Here is an 18084-nt window from a genome sequence, read left to right on the forward strand (position 1 = left end):
TAAAGGACATTTTCCTGCAACACTGTATTTTGTGTTGGCAGACTTTTGTGGGTTTTTTTTGTTTGTTTGTTGTTGTTTTTTTAAATTTATTTGACAGTGAGAGACAGAGACAAAGGTCTTCCTTCTGTTGGTTCACTCTCCAGATGGCCGCCACGGCCGGCGCTACACTGATCCGAAGCCAGGAGCCAAGTGCCTCTTCCTGGTGTCCTGTGCGGGTGCAGGGGCCCAAACACTTGGGCCATAGCAGAGAGCTGGACTGGAAGAGGAGCAACCGGGACTAGAACCTGGCACCCATTTGGGATGCCAGCACTGCGGGCGGAGGATTAACCAAGTGAGCCACAGCGCCGGACCCTGTTTGTTGTTTTTAAGATTTATTTATTTGTTTGAGAGGCAGAGTTAGAAACAGAGAAGGGTGTTCCGTCCACTTGTTCACTCCTTAAATGGTCGCAAAGGCCGGAGCTGGGCCAGTAGAAGCCAGGAGCTTCTTCGGGTTCTCCCACGTGAGTGGCATTGGATAGGAGTCCAAGTACTTGGACCATCTTCCACTGCTTTCCCAGGACATAAGCAGAGAGCTGGATTGGAAGTGGGGCAGCTGGGACGAACCTGCGTCCATATGGGATTCCGGCACTGCAGGTGGAGGCTTAACGTGGTATGCCACAGTGCCGAGTGCTGGCCCCAGGCCTTTGCTGTTTAGCCTTTCAGTGCTTGGACTTTTGTCTTCTGGCCCTCAGACGTGATGAGAAGTTAGTAGTAGCCCAGTGCATCTGTGAAAATAATGAAAATACTTCATGCAGTTTATCAAAAACAGTAATTAAAATACATTTATTTTGGTGCAGAAATTTTGAAATCTATGCACTATATTTTGTAATACATATTTTCCATGAACTTTTTGAAGACTCCTCATATGAATGGATTTCAAAATTTTCTGTCCCAAAGTAAACTTAAGTTTTAAAAATTCCATTATTCTATGACCTTTTGAATTACCCTTGTATGTAACGTTTCTCTGGCTGCTTTTAGTGTTTTCTTTGTGAGTTTCTGGCAGTTTGATTGTGATTTGTGCCTAGGCTGAGGTTTTCTTTTCTTAAATTTTCATGGCCAGCATTGCAGGTGAGTACCAGTTAGATTCCCAGCTGCTCCACTTCCAGTGTAGCTCTCTGCTGATGTGCCTGGGATGACAGCAGAGGATGACCCAAGTGCTTGGGCCCCTACTGCCTATATAGGATACCTGGATGCGGTCCAGGCTCCTGGTTTCAGTCTGGCCCTGCCTTGTCCATTGTAGCCATTTGGAGGGAGAACCAACAGATGGAAAATCTCTCTCTGTAACCCTGCCTTTCAAACAAATAGATCTTTTTTTTTTTTTTTTTTTTTTTTTTAGAATCAGGTACTCCTTTGTGGGACAGAGGTGTTTAAACCACTAGACTAAAGGCTCATCCTGAGGTTTTCTTTGTATTTAACTTGTATGAAATTTGCTAACCTACTTAAATCTATAAATTTGTCTCTTTTACCAAATTTGGGAAGTTGTCAATTAATTTTTCTGGTCCATCTTTTTCTCCTTGGCTCTCTGATTACATGGATGTTAGGCCTTTGGTACTGCTCTGGGACTCTCATTCCCTCCCCCTCTTTTTCTCTCTGTTACTCATATCCGATCTGTTTTCATGCTTACTTACTCATTTTGTAACTCCAGTCTGCCATTAACTACATCAGTGTACTTATTTCAGATATCTCTCCGTTCTGGAATTTCCATGTGGTTCTTACTTTGTATAGAGCACTGTACCAGAATGCTTCAACTGGGTAGTTTATAGAATACATGACTGTACAGGGCTGGCATTGGATTGGCACAGCACGTTAGGCTGCTGCTCATGACACCAAGTGCAGGTTTGAGTCCTGGTTGCTCTGCTTCCTACCCAGCCCCCTGCTGGTGCTCCTGGAGAGGCAGAGCATGACCTGAGTGGTGGGGCTGCTGCCTTCCATCCATGGCAGAGACCAGGGTGGAGTTCCAGCCCCTGGGCTTCAGCCTGCTCCAGCCCTGCTGTTTGCGTTCCCAAAAGCACATTTTCCCTTACATCTTAGACATCGTAACAATAGTGGCTGCTTAGGGCTGGTGTTGTGGCACAGCAGTTGGGTCGCTGCTTGCAGCGCCAGCATCCCATGTCAGAGCAGCAGTTCAAGTCCTGGCTCCTCTGTTTCTCATCCAGCTCCCTGCTGATGTGCCTAGGAGAGCAGTGGAGGATGACTCGAATGCTTGTACCCCTGCCACCCACGTGGGACACGTGAATGGCCTTCTGGGGTCCTGGCTTCACCCTGGACCAGCTCTGGCTTTTATTTGTATTAAAATATCTTACTTTCCCCTCACACTTGTTGCTTTGCCTGGGAATTAAGTTATAGGTGGACAGTACTGTGCTTTCAGCACTTGGAACATGGTGCCCGGCGTATTTTGTCATCCGTTGTTGCTGGAGAGAAGTCTGCTGTGCTGGTGTCATTCCTTAGTACAGGCTTTTTTGCTCTGAAAGTTTTTTGTTTTTTTAAACTTATTTATTTCAGCGTAAGGGGGAGAGAAATCTTCCATCCACTTGTTTACTCCTTAAAAATCTGCTGCAGCTGAGACTGGAGCAGGCTGAAGCCAGGGACTGGGAATCCAGTCTGGGTTCACTTTGTGGATGGCAGGGAGCCAGCTGCCTGGGCCATCACCTGTTGGCCTCCCAGGGTGTGCAGGAAGCAGAGACAGTGTAACAAGTGTTGCACCAGAAGCCTGCCTGGAAGCTTCAGATTAAGATTCTATCAGTATTTGATAGTTTCAGTGTGCCCTGAGTAAGACTTGATTTTTATCCTAAGTATGCAGTATACATTTTCAGTTCAAGAACATAGTTTTCCATCCTAGAAATACTGGCACTCTTCTGTCCTCATTTTTGGTAATTGTAATTCCTCCTTTTTTATGTGTCTAACATATATATATATATGTGTTCCACCTGCTGAGTGATGCCACCTAGGATGAATTTAAGTTGCAGTTGTTTGTTCATCGTGTGGAATTTTGTCTTTGCAGCCTCCTTTTGATTGGGAAATTTGACATTTTCCCTTTAATTTGTGCATCTTTTTCTGTGCTTATTTTCTTTTTCCTGTGGTTTGTACTTGCTGTTTAACTGCTTGTCTCCCAATCCAAAACCGACGTGAGGTAGTTTCCGAGGGACCTCGGGGGGCTGGGGCTGTGTTGCTGACCCGGTCCGTCACTGCGCCCAGCAGCAGGCGCTCTCCTCTCTTTCCCATTAAGGAGGTCACAGTGTCCAGTTAGCAGTGGTCCAGGCAGGAGGTGGGGTCAGCATTTCTTTGGCTTCTTTTAGAAGTCTGTTCCAGCCCTGGGCATCAATGCTAAGCAAGACTCATGCTCCTCTTGGGGGTCACGTTTGGTCAGAGAAGGGGGGCTCGCAGCCAGTAGTGAGTGTCACGGACCCAGGTCCCTGGCTGTGACCCACTCACAGCTTTGGATTTCATGCCATGCGCCTGCCTTGTTGTGCCTTTTTTTTTTTTTTTTTTTTTTTTTTTTTTTTTTTTTTTGGTGGGGGGTTGGTAATAGTTAACCTTTGCTGGTGTATTTGTAGCAAGGGAGCTGAATCAAGATAAAACTTGGATCCTTCTGAAGTAGACATCTAAATGGTGGTTCTTAGTGTTTGCTTACTCTTGCCTCATTCAGCGTGTGCTCCTGTTAGTGATACTGATCTTGCAGATTTAGTTAACTTTGAGTCTTAAGATCTAACAGAGAAAACCCAACCCTGTTATTGTTCTTTTTAAAAATTTTGTCTTTCCTTGATTAGAATTCTGTATTCTATAATATCTTCCTTGCTAAATTGGATTTAGAAAAAAGTATGTCATAATTAAGTGATTTCCTTTTATTCATATTTTACTTGAGTTTTTATTAGGAAGGATGTCTGAACTTTATCAGATGCCCTTTTAAATCTTAATATAAGGTCAGTTTAACTTTTAACAAACTGAATTCAGTTTGTTCTTAAGCTTTTGCATTGTACTTAAAAAACTCTTTCTGCTTTAGCCTTTTTTGAACTATCTTTATCAGCTAATACTAACATTTTATTTGCTTTTGAAAATTGCATGCTTTAATTGCCTTTCTTCATGAATTTCTTCTGTGGAGATAATTTTTTGTAGTTTCATAGATTGATAATTAAGATTGTGGTTAGATAGATTTTGTCAATTTGTCTAATTTAGAAAACCATATATAGATACCTTAAAATACACATTTTTTCCAGATGTGAATCCATATCCGTTTTATGTGTGTGTGGTCTAGAAACACAATTTTTTCTTATTTTTCATTCACAAGTTCCTCTATGTTTTGTTTTTGAGAACTTATAGTCCTGTAATAAATTGGAGAGATTTTTATGGATGTTAGCTGAGGACATAGTCATTTCTAGTACTTTTTGAGTATAATTATGAATGACTACTGTATGAACTTACTGTGTATTTGGGTTTTATTGATGCCTAATATTGCCCTTTGCTGCTATGTAATTCGTTGTGATAACATATTTACCCTAACAGCTTCAACTTGGGCTTGGTTCTGATAATTTAAAAGGATTTTAAAATTTATACATATCTGACTATAATAACCTTCTTTCTTTTGTTTCCAACAGCTATATGGGAATTGGTCTTTCTGCCCAAGGTGTGAACATGAATAGACTACCAGGTACACATGTAATTGAATATAGGATTATAGGACAGTCTTATAGCTGGGTTATTTTTATTAAAATTTTCAAGCAATAGGTTGAAATAAGGATACTGATTTTTCATCATCTGTGAGTTCTAAGAAGTTGATAATTCGCATTTCATGATATTTTGCAAAACTTACATAGCATATATATTCCATGCTTTTAAAATCTTTTTTTTTTTCTGTATTTCTGTATGTAGTCAATATGTAGCTGGTTCTGGTTGCTGTTCATCACATTCCTGGCTTCTAACTCATCCACAGCTGTTAATGTTTAGAATATGGGCTAATACTAAAAGTGAACTAAGGAATGTATGAATTTAGATGGCACAGCTGTTTTGCAACACTACCATAAGGAGGGGATTCTTAATTATATTTTTATATTCTGTTTTCTGGTGTTAAAAATTAATTTGGGGAGACCTTTTTTTAAAAAATAGGAAGCAGAATGACCAACACAAATCTGTGTGAAGTGTCTTTAAACAAAGACATACACCAAACCAGACCAAACCAATGTGGTTGTTACCTAATTGTATCAAATTCATATACTTTGAGGGTACCTTTTTACTTAAAATTATACTTGAAAGGGAGTTCAAATGAGATTTTTTTTTTAAAGTTTATTTATTTATTTGAAAGTTAGAGTTACACAAAGAGAGGAGAGGCAGAGAGAGAGAGAGGGAGGGGGGGAGGGGTCGGTCGTCGGTCTTCCATCCGCTGGTTCACTCCACAATTGACTGCAGTAGGCAGAGCTGGGCCAATCTGAAGCCAGGAGCCAGGACCCTCCTCCGGGTCTCCTACATGGGTGTAGGGGCCCAAGCACCTGAGCCCTCTTCTGCTTTCCCAGGCCATAGCAGAGAGCTGGATCAAAAGAGTAGTAGCCGGGACTCAAACTGGTGCCCATATGGGATGCTGGCGTTGCAGGCCGGGGCTTTAACCCACTGTGCCACATGCCAGCCCTTTGATAAATCTTGACAGTGATACAGATGTGGCTCTAGTTTTGTGTTGTGGGAAGACTACAAATTAATCTGACTAGGATTTGGATCACAACCTTAAAGTTTATGGTGACTGAGTAAGATGTAATCTTCTAGTTTACATTAAACTATTTGTGTGTGTGTGTGTTTTTTTAAATAAAAACAAAATTCTTTTGTCATTAGCAAAAGAAACATGTATGGAAAGTGTGTTCTCTGTAGGTGTTGCATTTATGTTTTGTTTTTGACTGGTAGAATTTCTCTCCATTTAATGCTTGCGTTAGTGTGTTTTGTGCCAAATTTATTTTCCTTCAGGTTGTAAATAGCATTTTGATAATAGAATAAATTATATGTAGTACAGTTGTGAATTTAAATATGCATTATCTGCTGTATGCTCTTTTGGTTTATAATCTAGTGAATCAGTCTAGTACAGAGGAACATTACCTTTTCATTGTAAATGTACCGGAACTTTCTCTTTAGGTTGGGATAAACATTCATATGGTTACCATGGGGATGATGGACATTCATTTTGTTCTTCTGGAACCGGACAACCTTATGGACCAACTTTTACAACTGGTGATGTCATTGGCTGTTGCGTTAACCTTATCAACAATACCTGCTTTTACACCAAGAATGGACATAGTTTAGGTACTGACATGCATGTTGCATGCAACATAACCCCAATACGGTGATTGTTGTGCTCCCAGCGTGACAGTCATATTTATGACGCGGTTCTCTTCTAAACTGATGCTTCTGAAAAGCGTTTCTTTTTTCCAGGGGGAAGTTGAGGAAGTGACAAAAATGTGTGCTCTGGGAAAGCCATTTTGTATCATGTGTGCAGGCATAACTGTAGAACATATCCCCTGTTGAGACGTCTGTGATAGTAGTCAGAATGCCAGGAGGTTTCTGCTTTGCCCTGAATAAAACCCTTCATCGTATGAGCTGGTTTTCTAGGAACAGGTGTTACTATAGAAGAGCTGTCAGTTCTTGGAATAGATCAGGGAGCAGTAGCAACGGGGAGGCAAGCTTTGTGCTACCAGTAAATAAAGGACATTGATGTACCCAAAGGTCAGATATTCCAATAAAGATTGCCAAAGGGTGATGACTACAAATAAGTTTTGCAGGACAGAGCACAAACAAGCAGATAGCAACACTTATTAATGTAAAAGTTAGGTGGCTAATGAGAACTAAACGAGATAATGAAAACTTAAACCCATACATTGTGAAACTAAAAAAATTGAGACTTTCAAAGCTATATATCCATGTGTGCATATCATTTGAAATTTAAAATTGTACATGTGGTTGTTAGAGTCCCTTAGAAATTTTTAGAAAGTATAGAGGATAGACTGATGCTTTTTTTGTTTTTAAGGTTTCATATTTCTTTTACTGTTGGAAAAATCCTTGATTCATAGTAAATTATTTCCACCGGGGTAAAGCAAAAGAAAATAAACACCAAGTTACCCCAGCAGGCAGAATCTCTGCTTTGCTTATAAATAGTGATTATATAGCATGTAATTATAATCATATATTATGTATAGTAAACAATTACTATGCTGACACACATAGCAAGCATCGTTCTTTCTGTCATTTTGTAGTAAAAAATTTTAAATTTCTAGCTGCATTAGGAATCTTGTTTAGTGTCTATTGCATATTTTTCATATATTGGGTGTAATTTTACTTTTGAATATTTTAATTCTGAAGTCCTATGTTATCTGACTCAAAGTTTGTCTCAAGTCCACAGAAGATACAGATTCATAGATTCTCATCAGTACATTTATGTTAAGGACCCCATGCAGACTATATGTGTATTTGTGATTTTGTTGTCGTGGCAAACTGCTTTCCAGAACAGCACAGCTCCTTTAGTTTATTTGTGGTTATGAGTCCAGCATTTCCTACCTGGTATCCTTGGGAACCAGGTTTTTTTGATTTTGGAATATTTATACATACACAATGAGTTATCTTGGACATGGGACCCAAGCGTCAACGTGAATTTTTTTTTTTTTTTTATTTGACAGGTAGAGTTATAGACAGTGAGAGAGACAGAGAGAAAGGTCTTCCTTCTGTTGGTTCACCCCCCAAATGGCTGCTACGGCCGGCGCTGTGCCTATCCGAAGCCAGGAACCAGGTGCTTCTCCTGGTCTCCCATGCGGGTGCAGGGCCCAAGCACTTGGGCCATTCTCCACTGCACTCCCGGGCCACAGCAGAGAGCTGGACTGGAAGAGGGGCAACCGGGACTAGAATCCGGTGCTGGCGCTGCAGGCGGAGGATTAACCAAGTGAATTATTTTATAAACATCTTGTACACAGATGTAATGTTTTACAGATTTTTAATGTACCTGTGTTTGGGCTGTGAGCTGTCACATGAGGTCAGTTGTGGCATTTTGCACTTGTGGTGCCATGTCAGTGCTCACAGTCTCAGATTTTGGGTTATTTTGGATTCTGGATGCTCAATCTGAAGTATTCTGACTCCGGCTTGTAAAGGGTTCGAGTGATACAGTCTTAGTTGGTTTGGCTGCTTAATGTGTTTAAGATCTTACACAAATGGCCGGCACCGCGGCTCACTAGGCTAATCCTCTGCCTGCGGCGCCGGCACCCCGGGTTCTAGTCCCAGTTGGGTCGCCGGATTCTGTCCCAGTTGCTCCTCTTCCAGTTCAGCTCTCTGCTGTGGCCTGGGAGTGCAGTGGAGGATGGCCCAGGTCCTTGGGCCCTGCACCCCATGGGAGACCAGGAGAAGCACCTGGCTCCTGGCTGCGCCAGCCATAGCGACCACTTGGGAGGTGAACCAACAGAAAAAGGAAGACCTTTCTCTCTGTCTCTCTCTCTCGCACTAACTTTGCCTGTCAAAAAAAAAAATAAATAAAAAAAGAAAGATCTTACACAAAACTAAGAGAAAAGAAATGCAAGAGAAAACATTTTTAAAGAAACTACAATTAGTCTTTTTAACACTAACTTTCCAGAGAAAAAATATTCTATTTTAGTAGACAGGAAGATCACAAGTGGTACGATTTAATTTTCTTCCTATTAGATTTTCACAAATATTTAAACTGAATTTTTCTCTTCACTGGGAAGGCTGTTTTAAAATGTAAAAAAAAGGGGGGGGAGGGGTATCTAATGATGATATTTACATTTTAATTGTAAGTAAATTTGGAATATTTGGTGTTACTCAGTTTTAAGTTGTTTTAACACTTACTAAGCAGAGACAGCATGAAATGTGGCTGATAAGGATAGTCAGGCTTGCCTGAGTCTGGTCCCTGCCAAGTGACTTTCGGCAGGTCACTTAATGTTTCTGTGCCCTCTCTGTTTGTAAGAGAGGATCACTGAAATGATGTGGCAGAGCTCTAGGTCGTCGCGTGGCGCTTAGTGAATATTCACTGAGGGTTCTTCAGTGTCGCTGTTGCCAGGCTCAGGGCTGGGGTGCTCTGGTTAAACCCGGTGAGCAGAAATCATGCCCCTGAATAGGGGCTGTAGGTACGGCCACACCTGCCTACTGCTTTTAACTAAAACCTCATTGGAGCACAGCCAGCCTTGTTCATTTATGTGTGGTCTGGGGCTGCTTTCCTGAAACAGTGGCTGAGTTGAGTAATTGTGACCAAGACCCCGTGGACAGGAAAGAGTTACTGTGTGGCCTTTTCAAGAAGCCGGCTTCCCTCTGGCCTAGACTCTAGCATCTGGAAGGTAAAACACAGTTCACTTCCTAGTCTCTTATACTTCGTTTTGCCTAAAAGCTGATGCATCCTTAGTTGCTCTCATGCAAACATTTTTTAAAGATTTTATTTATTTATTTGAAAGAGAGCGAAAGAGGTCTTCCATCCACTGATTCACTTCCCAAATGGCTTCAGCAACTGGAGCTGGGCCCAAACTAATGCCAGGAGCCAGGAGCTTCTTCCAGGTCTCTCACGCAGGTGCAGGGCCCAAGGACTTGGGCCATCTTCTACTGCTTTCCCAGGCCATAGCAGAGAGCTGGATTGGAACAGGAGCAGCTGGGACTAGAGCTGCACTGCAGGCGGCAGCTTAACCTCCTACAGCACAGTGCCAGCCCCTCATGCAAACCTTTGAAAATACACATTTACTTACCACATGAACACAAGCAGAAAGGTTTTTATTTATGAAAATATGAGAGAAAGATTTTGGTATAGGTTACCTTAAGTTGTTTTACTTTGTGTTATTTTTTTTTTTAAGATTTATTTATTTATTTGAAAGAGTTACACAGAGAGAAAGAGAGGCAGAGAGAGAGGGAGAGAGGTCTTCATCCAATGGTTCACTCCCCAGTTGGCCACAACAGCCAGAGCTGCGCTGATCCCAAGCCAGGAGCCAGGAGCTTCTTACAGGTCTCCCACGCAGGTGCAGGTGCCCAAGGACTTGGGCCATCTTCTGCTTTCCCAGGCCATAGCAGAGAGCTGGATTGGAAGCGGAGCAGCTGGGATTCAAACTGGCGCCCATATGGGATGCCGGTGCTGCAGGCGGCAGCTTTACCTGCTGTGCCACAACGGCAGCTCCTGCTTTGTGTTACTGACATCATCTGTCAACTGAATATCATTTTTTAAAAAATTTACGTGGATGAAATAGAAAATTCATCACATATGGAAAATACATAAAATTGTAATAAATAATTAATTATGCCAGCTTGTTTTTTGTGGCCTGAATGTGTATAAATTGTTTCAGCTGTTTTTGGTAGTGCTCAAAAATGTTAATGTATGGAATTTGGACTTTTCTGTTAGGGGTTTGAAAGGGTGAGGGCTTGTAATTATTGACAAAAAAAGGGTTTTTGCCAAATAACATAACTTTAGACAGTCTTACAGACATCTTTGAGGAAAATAATGGTTTAGACTGTAATGAAAAATGGCAAATACGTATAGTCATTTTAAATTATTCTTTATAGTTATCTGAGTTACTTCTAGTTTTCTGAAGTTTTTCGAATACATTTTCCTGTTTTTCACTTTGCCTTCTGTGTTACCAGGAAACTAGGTGTAATCAAACTGTTTTACATAGGATGAAAAAAATCCCAGCTTTGCTCTTCTTTTGACAAGCTAACAGGAGCTTACTAGTCTCTGAAAGTCATAAATAACAGGGCTTTGTTAACATAGGACATTAATTTCACACACTTATTTAAAATATATAATGATTACATTCAGTTATGTGTTATTGTAGTAAAAGAGTCAGATAATTTTGTTTCATACAGCACTTGCAGAGGCATAGTCTATTGGGAAGAGACATTACAAATAACAGAAATGCCTCGTTGTTTAGCTGTGGTGTTGGTGTGGTTGGTTGGTTTTGTTTTACAGTGTATCTAGGCTGGAAGAGTTGTGATCAACTGATTCCCTGACACCAGTCCTTTCGGTGTTCAACATCAGTGAGATCTTATAGTGGTTTATTTAATATCTTATTTTCAGCTAAGGGATATATTTTAATATTTAAAAGGAGATTATAAATTAACACTTTGGGATGCCAGTAGACTTATTCCAGTGATACTGCTGCTGTTCCAGTTGTATCTGGAACATGACTGAAGTTCTCATCAAAGAGCATTGAGGAGAAGGTTTCAGCAGTGTCTTTATCCTTTAGAAGGAAGAAACATTTTAAAAATTACTGTATTTACCTATTTATAAGAGAAAATCTTGCCTTTTCCTTCCATCCAGAGTTATTTAAAGTGAAGATTTAAGTGATCAGTCTGGATAACACAGTTTGGGGCTAGAAGATCAAATGACTGTTTTGCAGCCAATTTCATGGGGTTCCTAGTTTAGCTTTCAAGATACATCTAAAGCCATTTCAGAAATACTGGTGGCAATGGCAGCATCTCCTAAATAGAATTTAGATGTGACCAGCAGTGCTGATGATCTTAAGAGAGACAGTAGTCACCGACACCTACAATGTAACTGGGAAGAAATTAGTCCCTGTTCTTTTATATTTAGCCTTGAAAATCTTCCCGTGTGTTCCTCAGCCATTCTTTCCCTTCTTTGTAGTTAGATTCAGCTATGACTGTGTCTGCCTCTGCCTTTGAAAACAGCTTCTAATGTTCCCTCCTTTGTTTTTTTCAGGTATTGCTTTCACCGACCTACCGGTAAGATAATTTTTTTTTTAAAAGTGGTTCTGCATTTTTAGTTAAAAGAAGTATAAGAAACTAGTATTAGGCATATTTACAACACAAGCTTGCTGATACTTGTGAAGTGTGTATGTCACCTGTCGCTCCCCCTCTTCACGGAGGAACGACACTAGACCCTGCGCTGTTCTTTTGTCTGCTCGGCCCTTCCTGGATTTGCTGCCGATCCTTCCACCTCCGTGGAAGGGCGGCTCCCCCTGCCACTTTCCCCACTTCCGCGGGGGAGCGGCACACCGCCAGCCGGCTCTCTTGGGGGCTGCTCAGATGTTATCCGGATGTTCCCCTTAGATGTTCCTGGTGCATGTTGTCTCTCCTCCTTTATAGTCCTCTTCCACCAATCCCAACTCTGCTACCCACACGCCGAGTACGCTGCTCTCCTCCAATTAGGAGCAGGATCAGCTCCTGCAGTTTATTGGTCGAACTAGAGGCAGCTGCGTAGAAGTTGTTTACTCCTCTCCCAGCGCCATATTGTGGGAGAGCAGATGCATAGAATAAGTCTTAATTCCAATAACTTAGTCTAGTCCGAGTTGCTCCCCACAGTCACCCATAGACTGGAGATGAGTTCTTTAGCCACCTTGGGTGTAACTCTTACCGCATTAAGCTCCAAATGGGAAGCTCCTGTTGCAAAAACTCTTCTTAATGTCACCATGCATTTTATTGGAAGTGAGTGAGTTTGTTATCTTTGGGCTTTTCAGCAAAGGGCTTTACAGCAGTTCTGATCATTTCATCCAAGGTGTATTGAGGCCTCCTGTGTGGCAGGTCCTGTGTGTAATTTTTTTTTGACAGGCAGAGTTAGAGAGAGACAGAGAGACAGGTCTTCCTTCTGTTGGTTCACCCCCCAAATGGCCGCTGCGGCCAGCGCTGTGCCGATCCGAGGCCAGGAGCCAGGTGCTTCCTCCTGGTCTCCCATGGGGTGCAGGGCCCAAGCACTTGGGCCATCCTCCACTGCCCTCCTGGGTCACAGCAGAGAGCTGGCCTGGAAGAGGGGCAACTGGGACAGAATCTGGCGCCCCAACTGGGACTAGAACCCGGGGTGCTGGCGCCACAGGCGGAGGATTAGCCTAGTGAGCCATGGCGCTGGCCACAGGTCCTGTTTTTGTAATGCATCATTCAACAAAACAGATAATAAAGATTTCTGTCCTCTCTTGAGTTTACAGTATTCAAGCCTGAGGAAGTCAGAGAATAAGAAATACATGAAAAGGAAGTAAGTTATATTTTAAAAGGTTTTAAAGTAGATGTTTAGAAAGATGGAGTTAAACGTAGAGCATGAGAACGCGAGGTGCTCGTGGTGAGACTTCTGGGATAGTGAGGGAGTTGCCCAGTGGGTATGGAGAGCTAGAATGTTCAGGCAGAGAGAAGGTGGGGGAAGGATGCTCAGGTGGAAGCAGAGCTGGCTTGATTGAAGAACAGCATGAAGCGTGGTAAAGAGGAGGGAGGAAGGCAGAGCATGGCCAGTAGGTGATGTGGGCATCAGAGCTCACAGTAGAGACAAGTAAGCTAGCACAGATGCAGCTGGGGACCATTGGAAGGTCCTGGGCATTTACTCTGAAAGGCAAAGACGGCCTCAGTTGTCATGATACAGCTTGTGTTTTAAAGGATCACTCATGACAGAATTGAAACTTGAGGCTGTTGGAGAGGGTGGGGAGCTTCAGACTTCCTTATGTTGAAAGGCCCCTCCTCATACTGTTTGTTTAGGAATGCTGCTGTTGTTTTTACATGTTACTGTTCTCATCCTTGAGAACATTTCATAGGCCGGCGCCGCGGCTCACTAGGCTAATCCTCCGCCTTGTGGTGCCAGCACACCGGGTTCTAGTCCCGGTCGGGGCGCCGGATTCTGTCCCGGTTGCCCCTCTTTCAGGCCAGCTCTCTGCTGTGGCCAGGGAGTGCAGTGGAGGATGACCAAGTGCTTGGGCCCTGCACCCCATGGGAGACCAGGATAAGTACGTGGCTCCTGCCATCGGATCAGCGTGGTGCGCGGGCCGCAGTGCGCCGGCCGCGGTGGCCATTGGAGGGTGAACCAACGGCAAAGGAGGACCTTTCTCTCTGTCTCTCTCTCTCACTGTCCACTCTGCCTGTCAAAAAAAAAAAAAAAAAAAGTGGCTGATATTGACCACAGGTTTTTTGGATAATAGTCAGGACTCTGGTACTACTTTCTCTGTTGGTCCAGTGGCTTGTCTGAGTTTGCAATTATTCAGCTGTTTTACCAGGAAAACAATTAAGTCCCAGAGTTTTTCCATGATTTTTTTTTTTTAAGATTTTATTTATTTGAAAGCCAAAGTTAGAGGGAAAGACACACAGAGATCTTCCATCACTGGTTCACTCCTCAAATGGCCACAAAGGCTGGAGCTGGGCTGGTTCAGCTGCACTGGTCTGAAGCCATGAACTTCTTCTGAGTCTCCCACATGGGTGCAGAGGCCCAAGGACTTTGACCATCTTCTGCTGCTTTCCCAGGTACATTAGCAGGGAGCTGGATTGGAAATGGAGCAGCCAGAACTTGAACTGGCATGTGTATGGGATCACGGGATTGCAGCACACCCCACAGCGCCCAGCCCCAACCCCTGAACTCATTTTTAAACAGGTGAATACCTGTGCAGGTATTGATGCTGTGTTGACAGGCTGATTGTAACTCCAGGTTCAGAGATGATTTGTGAGAGCTGATAGAAGAAGCAAAGACAAGGTAGACACCAAATCTATAAGATTGTTGATATCCCAGGGGAATAGCTAGAAGAAACTGGAATTATAAGATTACTTGATTACTTAGTTAAACCAAGGAAAGTTTGGCGTCTGCAGATAAAAATTGCTCGCCTGGAGCATTATTTGATAGGCAGTGATGGAATAAGTATTCATCTTTTTGAAAAAATTTAGTATTAGAATTTTATCTTATTGTAGTAGATGAAATTTTCCAAAAGTATTAAAAAATAGAATTCTTTTAAAATTACAACCAAGAAGCGAGAGAACTTGCTCATGGATTGGAGGTGAAGACGGTGTGATCCCAGAAAGCTGGGCCTGAGGAGTTGGAAGAGTGGGGCTCTTACTCAGTGCGTGGAGACAACCGTGTATGGATGGAGGGAGTTTTGAGCAGGGAGGTTTTGGATAATAGGAAGTTGTCAGGTATGCTGTTGGATGTGCAGGCTGGGAAATCAAGCGATGATCTGGCCTGGTGATAAGAATGTGGGTGTCTCTGGCAGTTAGGTGGGATTGGAAGTCATGAGACTGGACACACGCCCAGAAAGGAAGTGGGCCGAGACCGATCTGAAGCATGCTGACTTTGGGAGAAAAGGAGCAGCCAGCAAAGGGAAATGTAGAAGTAGCAATCAGTGAGGCAGGAGGAAGACCAAGTTAAGTGGAAAAATCCGTCAAGGAGGAAGGAGAGGTATGCTAGTGATGACATCATACAAGATAAGGCCAAGAATGAGCCTTCATATTTAACAGTCCTGGAGGTCATTGGTGACCTGGACACAGTGTGAGCAGAGTGATGCAGAAATCCTGATTGAAATGGATTTCAGGGAGGATAGAAAGAGGGAAATTGTAGACTACAGCGGCCTTTGGCTACAGTGGAGACCAAAGAAGTGGATTAGCAGCTGGTGGTGAAAGTGGTGTCAACAGAAAAAAAATCTAGGTTAGATTTAGCAGGCTGTTTCCTGAAGAAAATGACTCACTGGCAAGGCAGAAAGGTGATGCAGTATGGAAGTACCTCCTCGTATTCTTGGGTAGGCAGGTACACAAGTGGACAGAGAGCTTTGGAGAAGGGAATCTGTGGTGACAGGCAGGGTAGCAGAGTATGCAGGTGCAGGTTCTAGTACGTGAGTTGATGGGGTCCTTAACTGTTACAGAGGCCTTGTTAGTGAACTTTGGAGTTGGTTAAAGGGCGTGGTGGCTGTCTTTTTCTCTCACTTTGTGGCAGTAAGCATGCAAAAACCATGCTTGTCAAAGGGGTCTTGTGATCTTTTGTTTCTTGTTGCTAGCTAGGGCCGATCATTTGGAAAAGCTTCCTGGTGGTAGACATCTTGGTTATTTTTGCTCAGTCTTCTGGTTATTTCCTGTCCCACTTCTGAATTACCAGGGTGTTTTCTCTTCCTGTCCTGTAGTTGACCAGCCAGTGATGATATGTAACTTCAGCAGTGGCTAGAGTGGTTATCGGTTACTATGTTGGTGGTTGTAGGATTGCTTTTATTGTGTTTCTAAGAATTTTTCATTAGTATAGTAGTAAAATCTGGGACTTGCATGTACTTCCTCTTTTCTACTTCAGGAAGGAAAAATTAGCTTTTCCTCTTTCAAAAGCATCACCAGGTATGTTAATGATCTGTACCACCTGTGATCTCTCACTAGCTGGCTAGTTGCTGCATTGAATCCTGAGAGAGAATACATTTGCATGAAAATCAATTTATCTACTGTATTGCACCTACCATTGCACCTACCTTGGAACGTAGAATGTTTACGCAGCTCTGAAAGCCTTAGAGCTTTTTCAGAATAATTTGTCTTCCCAGCTCACCTCATTAGTTGAGAAATGTCCTTGTAAGTGTGAACAGACTCCACTCAGTTTAGCATTGGGTTTGTAATCTTTTGTGAATAGCCATTCTCATCTAAAGTGATTCTACTTACAGTTTTGGAGGTTGACTTGAAATCCACCAAACTACCCATCCCCCTTTTTTTTTCCTAAAGATTTATTTATTTGATAGGGAGAGACAGATCTTCTATCCTCTGGTTCACTCCCTATGTGGCTGCAACAGCCAGGCCTGAGCCAGGCTGAAGCCAGGAACCAGGAGTTTCATCTGGGTCTCTCATGTGGTTTGTAGGGGCCAAGCACTTGGGCCATCTTCAGCTGCTTTTCCCAGGCCATTATCAGGGAGCTGGGTTGGAAATAGAACAGCCAGAACATGAACTAATCCTTACCATATGGGATGTAACATTGTAAGCGGTGACTCAACCTGCTATGCCACAATGCCAGCCCTGAGATTTCCTTTTTTTTTTTTTTTTTAAACAGGCAGAGTGGACAGTGAGAGAGAGAGAGAAACAGAAAGGTCTTCCTTTGACGTTGGTTCACCCTCCAATGGCCGCCGTGGCCAGCGCGCTGCAGCCGGCGCACCGCGCTGATCCAAAGGCAGGAGCCAGGTGCTTCTCCTGGTCTCGTCTCCCACGGGGTGCAGGGCCCAAGCACTTGGGCCATCCTCCACTGCCTTCCCGGGCCACAGCAGAGAGCTGGCCTGGAAGAGGGGCAACCGGGACAGAATCCGGCACCCCGAATGGGACTAGAACCCGGTGTGCCGGCGCCGCTAGGTGGAGGATTAGCCTAGTGAGCTGTGGCGCCGGCGGCCAACTCTGACTTTCAAGTAAATAAATAAATCTTAAGAAAAAAACCTGTTGAGAATACCAATTTATAGTATACATTTAGCTATTGAACAGTTTATAGATAAGCTATATTTAGTATCTGTATATTTTGCAAGGTAGTAGAAATGAAATCTTTTGTCCTGTCTTTTCATAAAGATTTAAGAACTGGGCCTGCACCGTGGCAATGTAGGCTAAGCCCCCACGTGCAGCACCAGCATCCCATTTGGGCTCAAGTTTGAGCTGGTTTGAGTCCCTGCTGCTCCTCTTCAGATCTAGCTCTCTGCTAATGGACTGGGAAAGCAGTGGAAGATGATCCAGGTGCTTGGGCTCCTACACCTGTGTGGGAGACCCAGAAGAAGCTCCTGGCTCCTGGCTTCGGATGGGCTGAGCTCCGGCTGTGTCAGCCATTTGGGGAGTGATCCGGTGGATGAAATACCTCTCTCAGTGTCTCCTGCTCTTGGTCTGTAACTGTACCTCTCAAAGAAATAAAATTTTTTTAAAAAAACTTAAATTTTTTTTTGTCTAATTATACATATGCAGGAATTTTTTTAGAGTTTAGAAACATTTTCCTGAAAAACATTATTTCCTGTAAATTTGTAATCTAGGTAGGTGCTACCATGTGGGTGAGCCTTGAAAAGATGCTAAGTGAAAGACACCAGTCACAAAAGACATATCTTTCATAATTACATTTGTACCGAATGTCCAGAATAGACAAATGTTGGGTCAGAAAGGAGATTGGTGATTGCCAGGGTCAAGAGTTAGGAGGGGTGGAGAGTGACTGCTGGTAATGGTGGACTCATTGTGGGTGATGGAAATGTGAAATGAGGTAATGATGACAGGTATGTGCCTTGGTTGCGTATGCTCTTGGAAGCTCTTGAATTACATATTTTAAAAGCCACTTGTTTTTAAAAATCTGTAATCTATGTCCTTAATCCTTTTCCCCCCCAAATTCTTTACCTTTAAGGTTAAGTGTAATAAAAGTTACTTTTCAGCTAG

The 18084-nt window shown here is 42.9% G+C and overlaps 1 protein-coding gene across 1 annotated transcript in view; it reads left to right on the forward strand.

Moving 5' to 3' along the window:
- RANBP9 (RAN binding protein 9) overlaps positions 1-18084 on the forward strand; it is a 94392-nt gene that overhangs the window by 47074 nt on the left and 29234 nt on the right. The window contains exons 3-5 of the mRNA XM_051855085.2: positions 4632-4684; positions 6148-6315; positions 11699-11721. Of these exons, the coding sequence (XP_051711045.2) occupies positions 4632-4684; positions 6148-6315; positions 11699-11721 (244 nt within the window). The remainder of the gene's footprint in view (positions 1-4631; positions 4685-6147; positions 6316-11698; positions 11722-18084) is intronic.

This window comes from Oryctolagus cuniculus, chromosome 5, assembly GCF_964237555.1.
Source record: "Oryctolagus cuniculus chromosome 5, mOryCun1.1, whole genome shotgun sequence".
NCBI classification, from domain to species: domain Eukaryota; kingdom Metazoa; phylum Chordata; class Mammalia; order Lagomorpha; family Leporidae; genus Oryctolagus; species Oryctolagus cuniculus.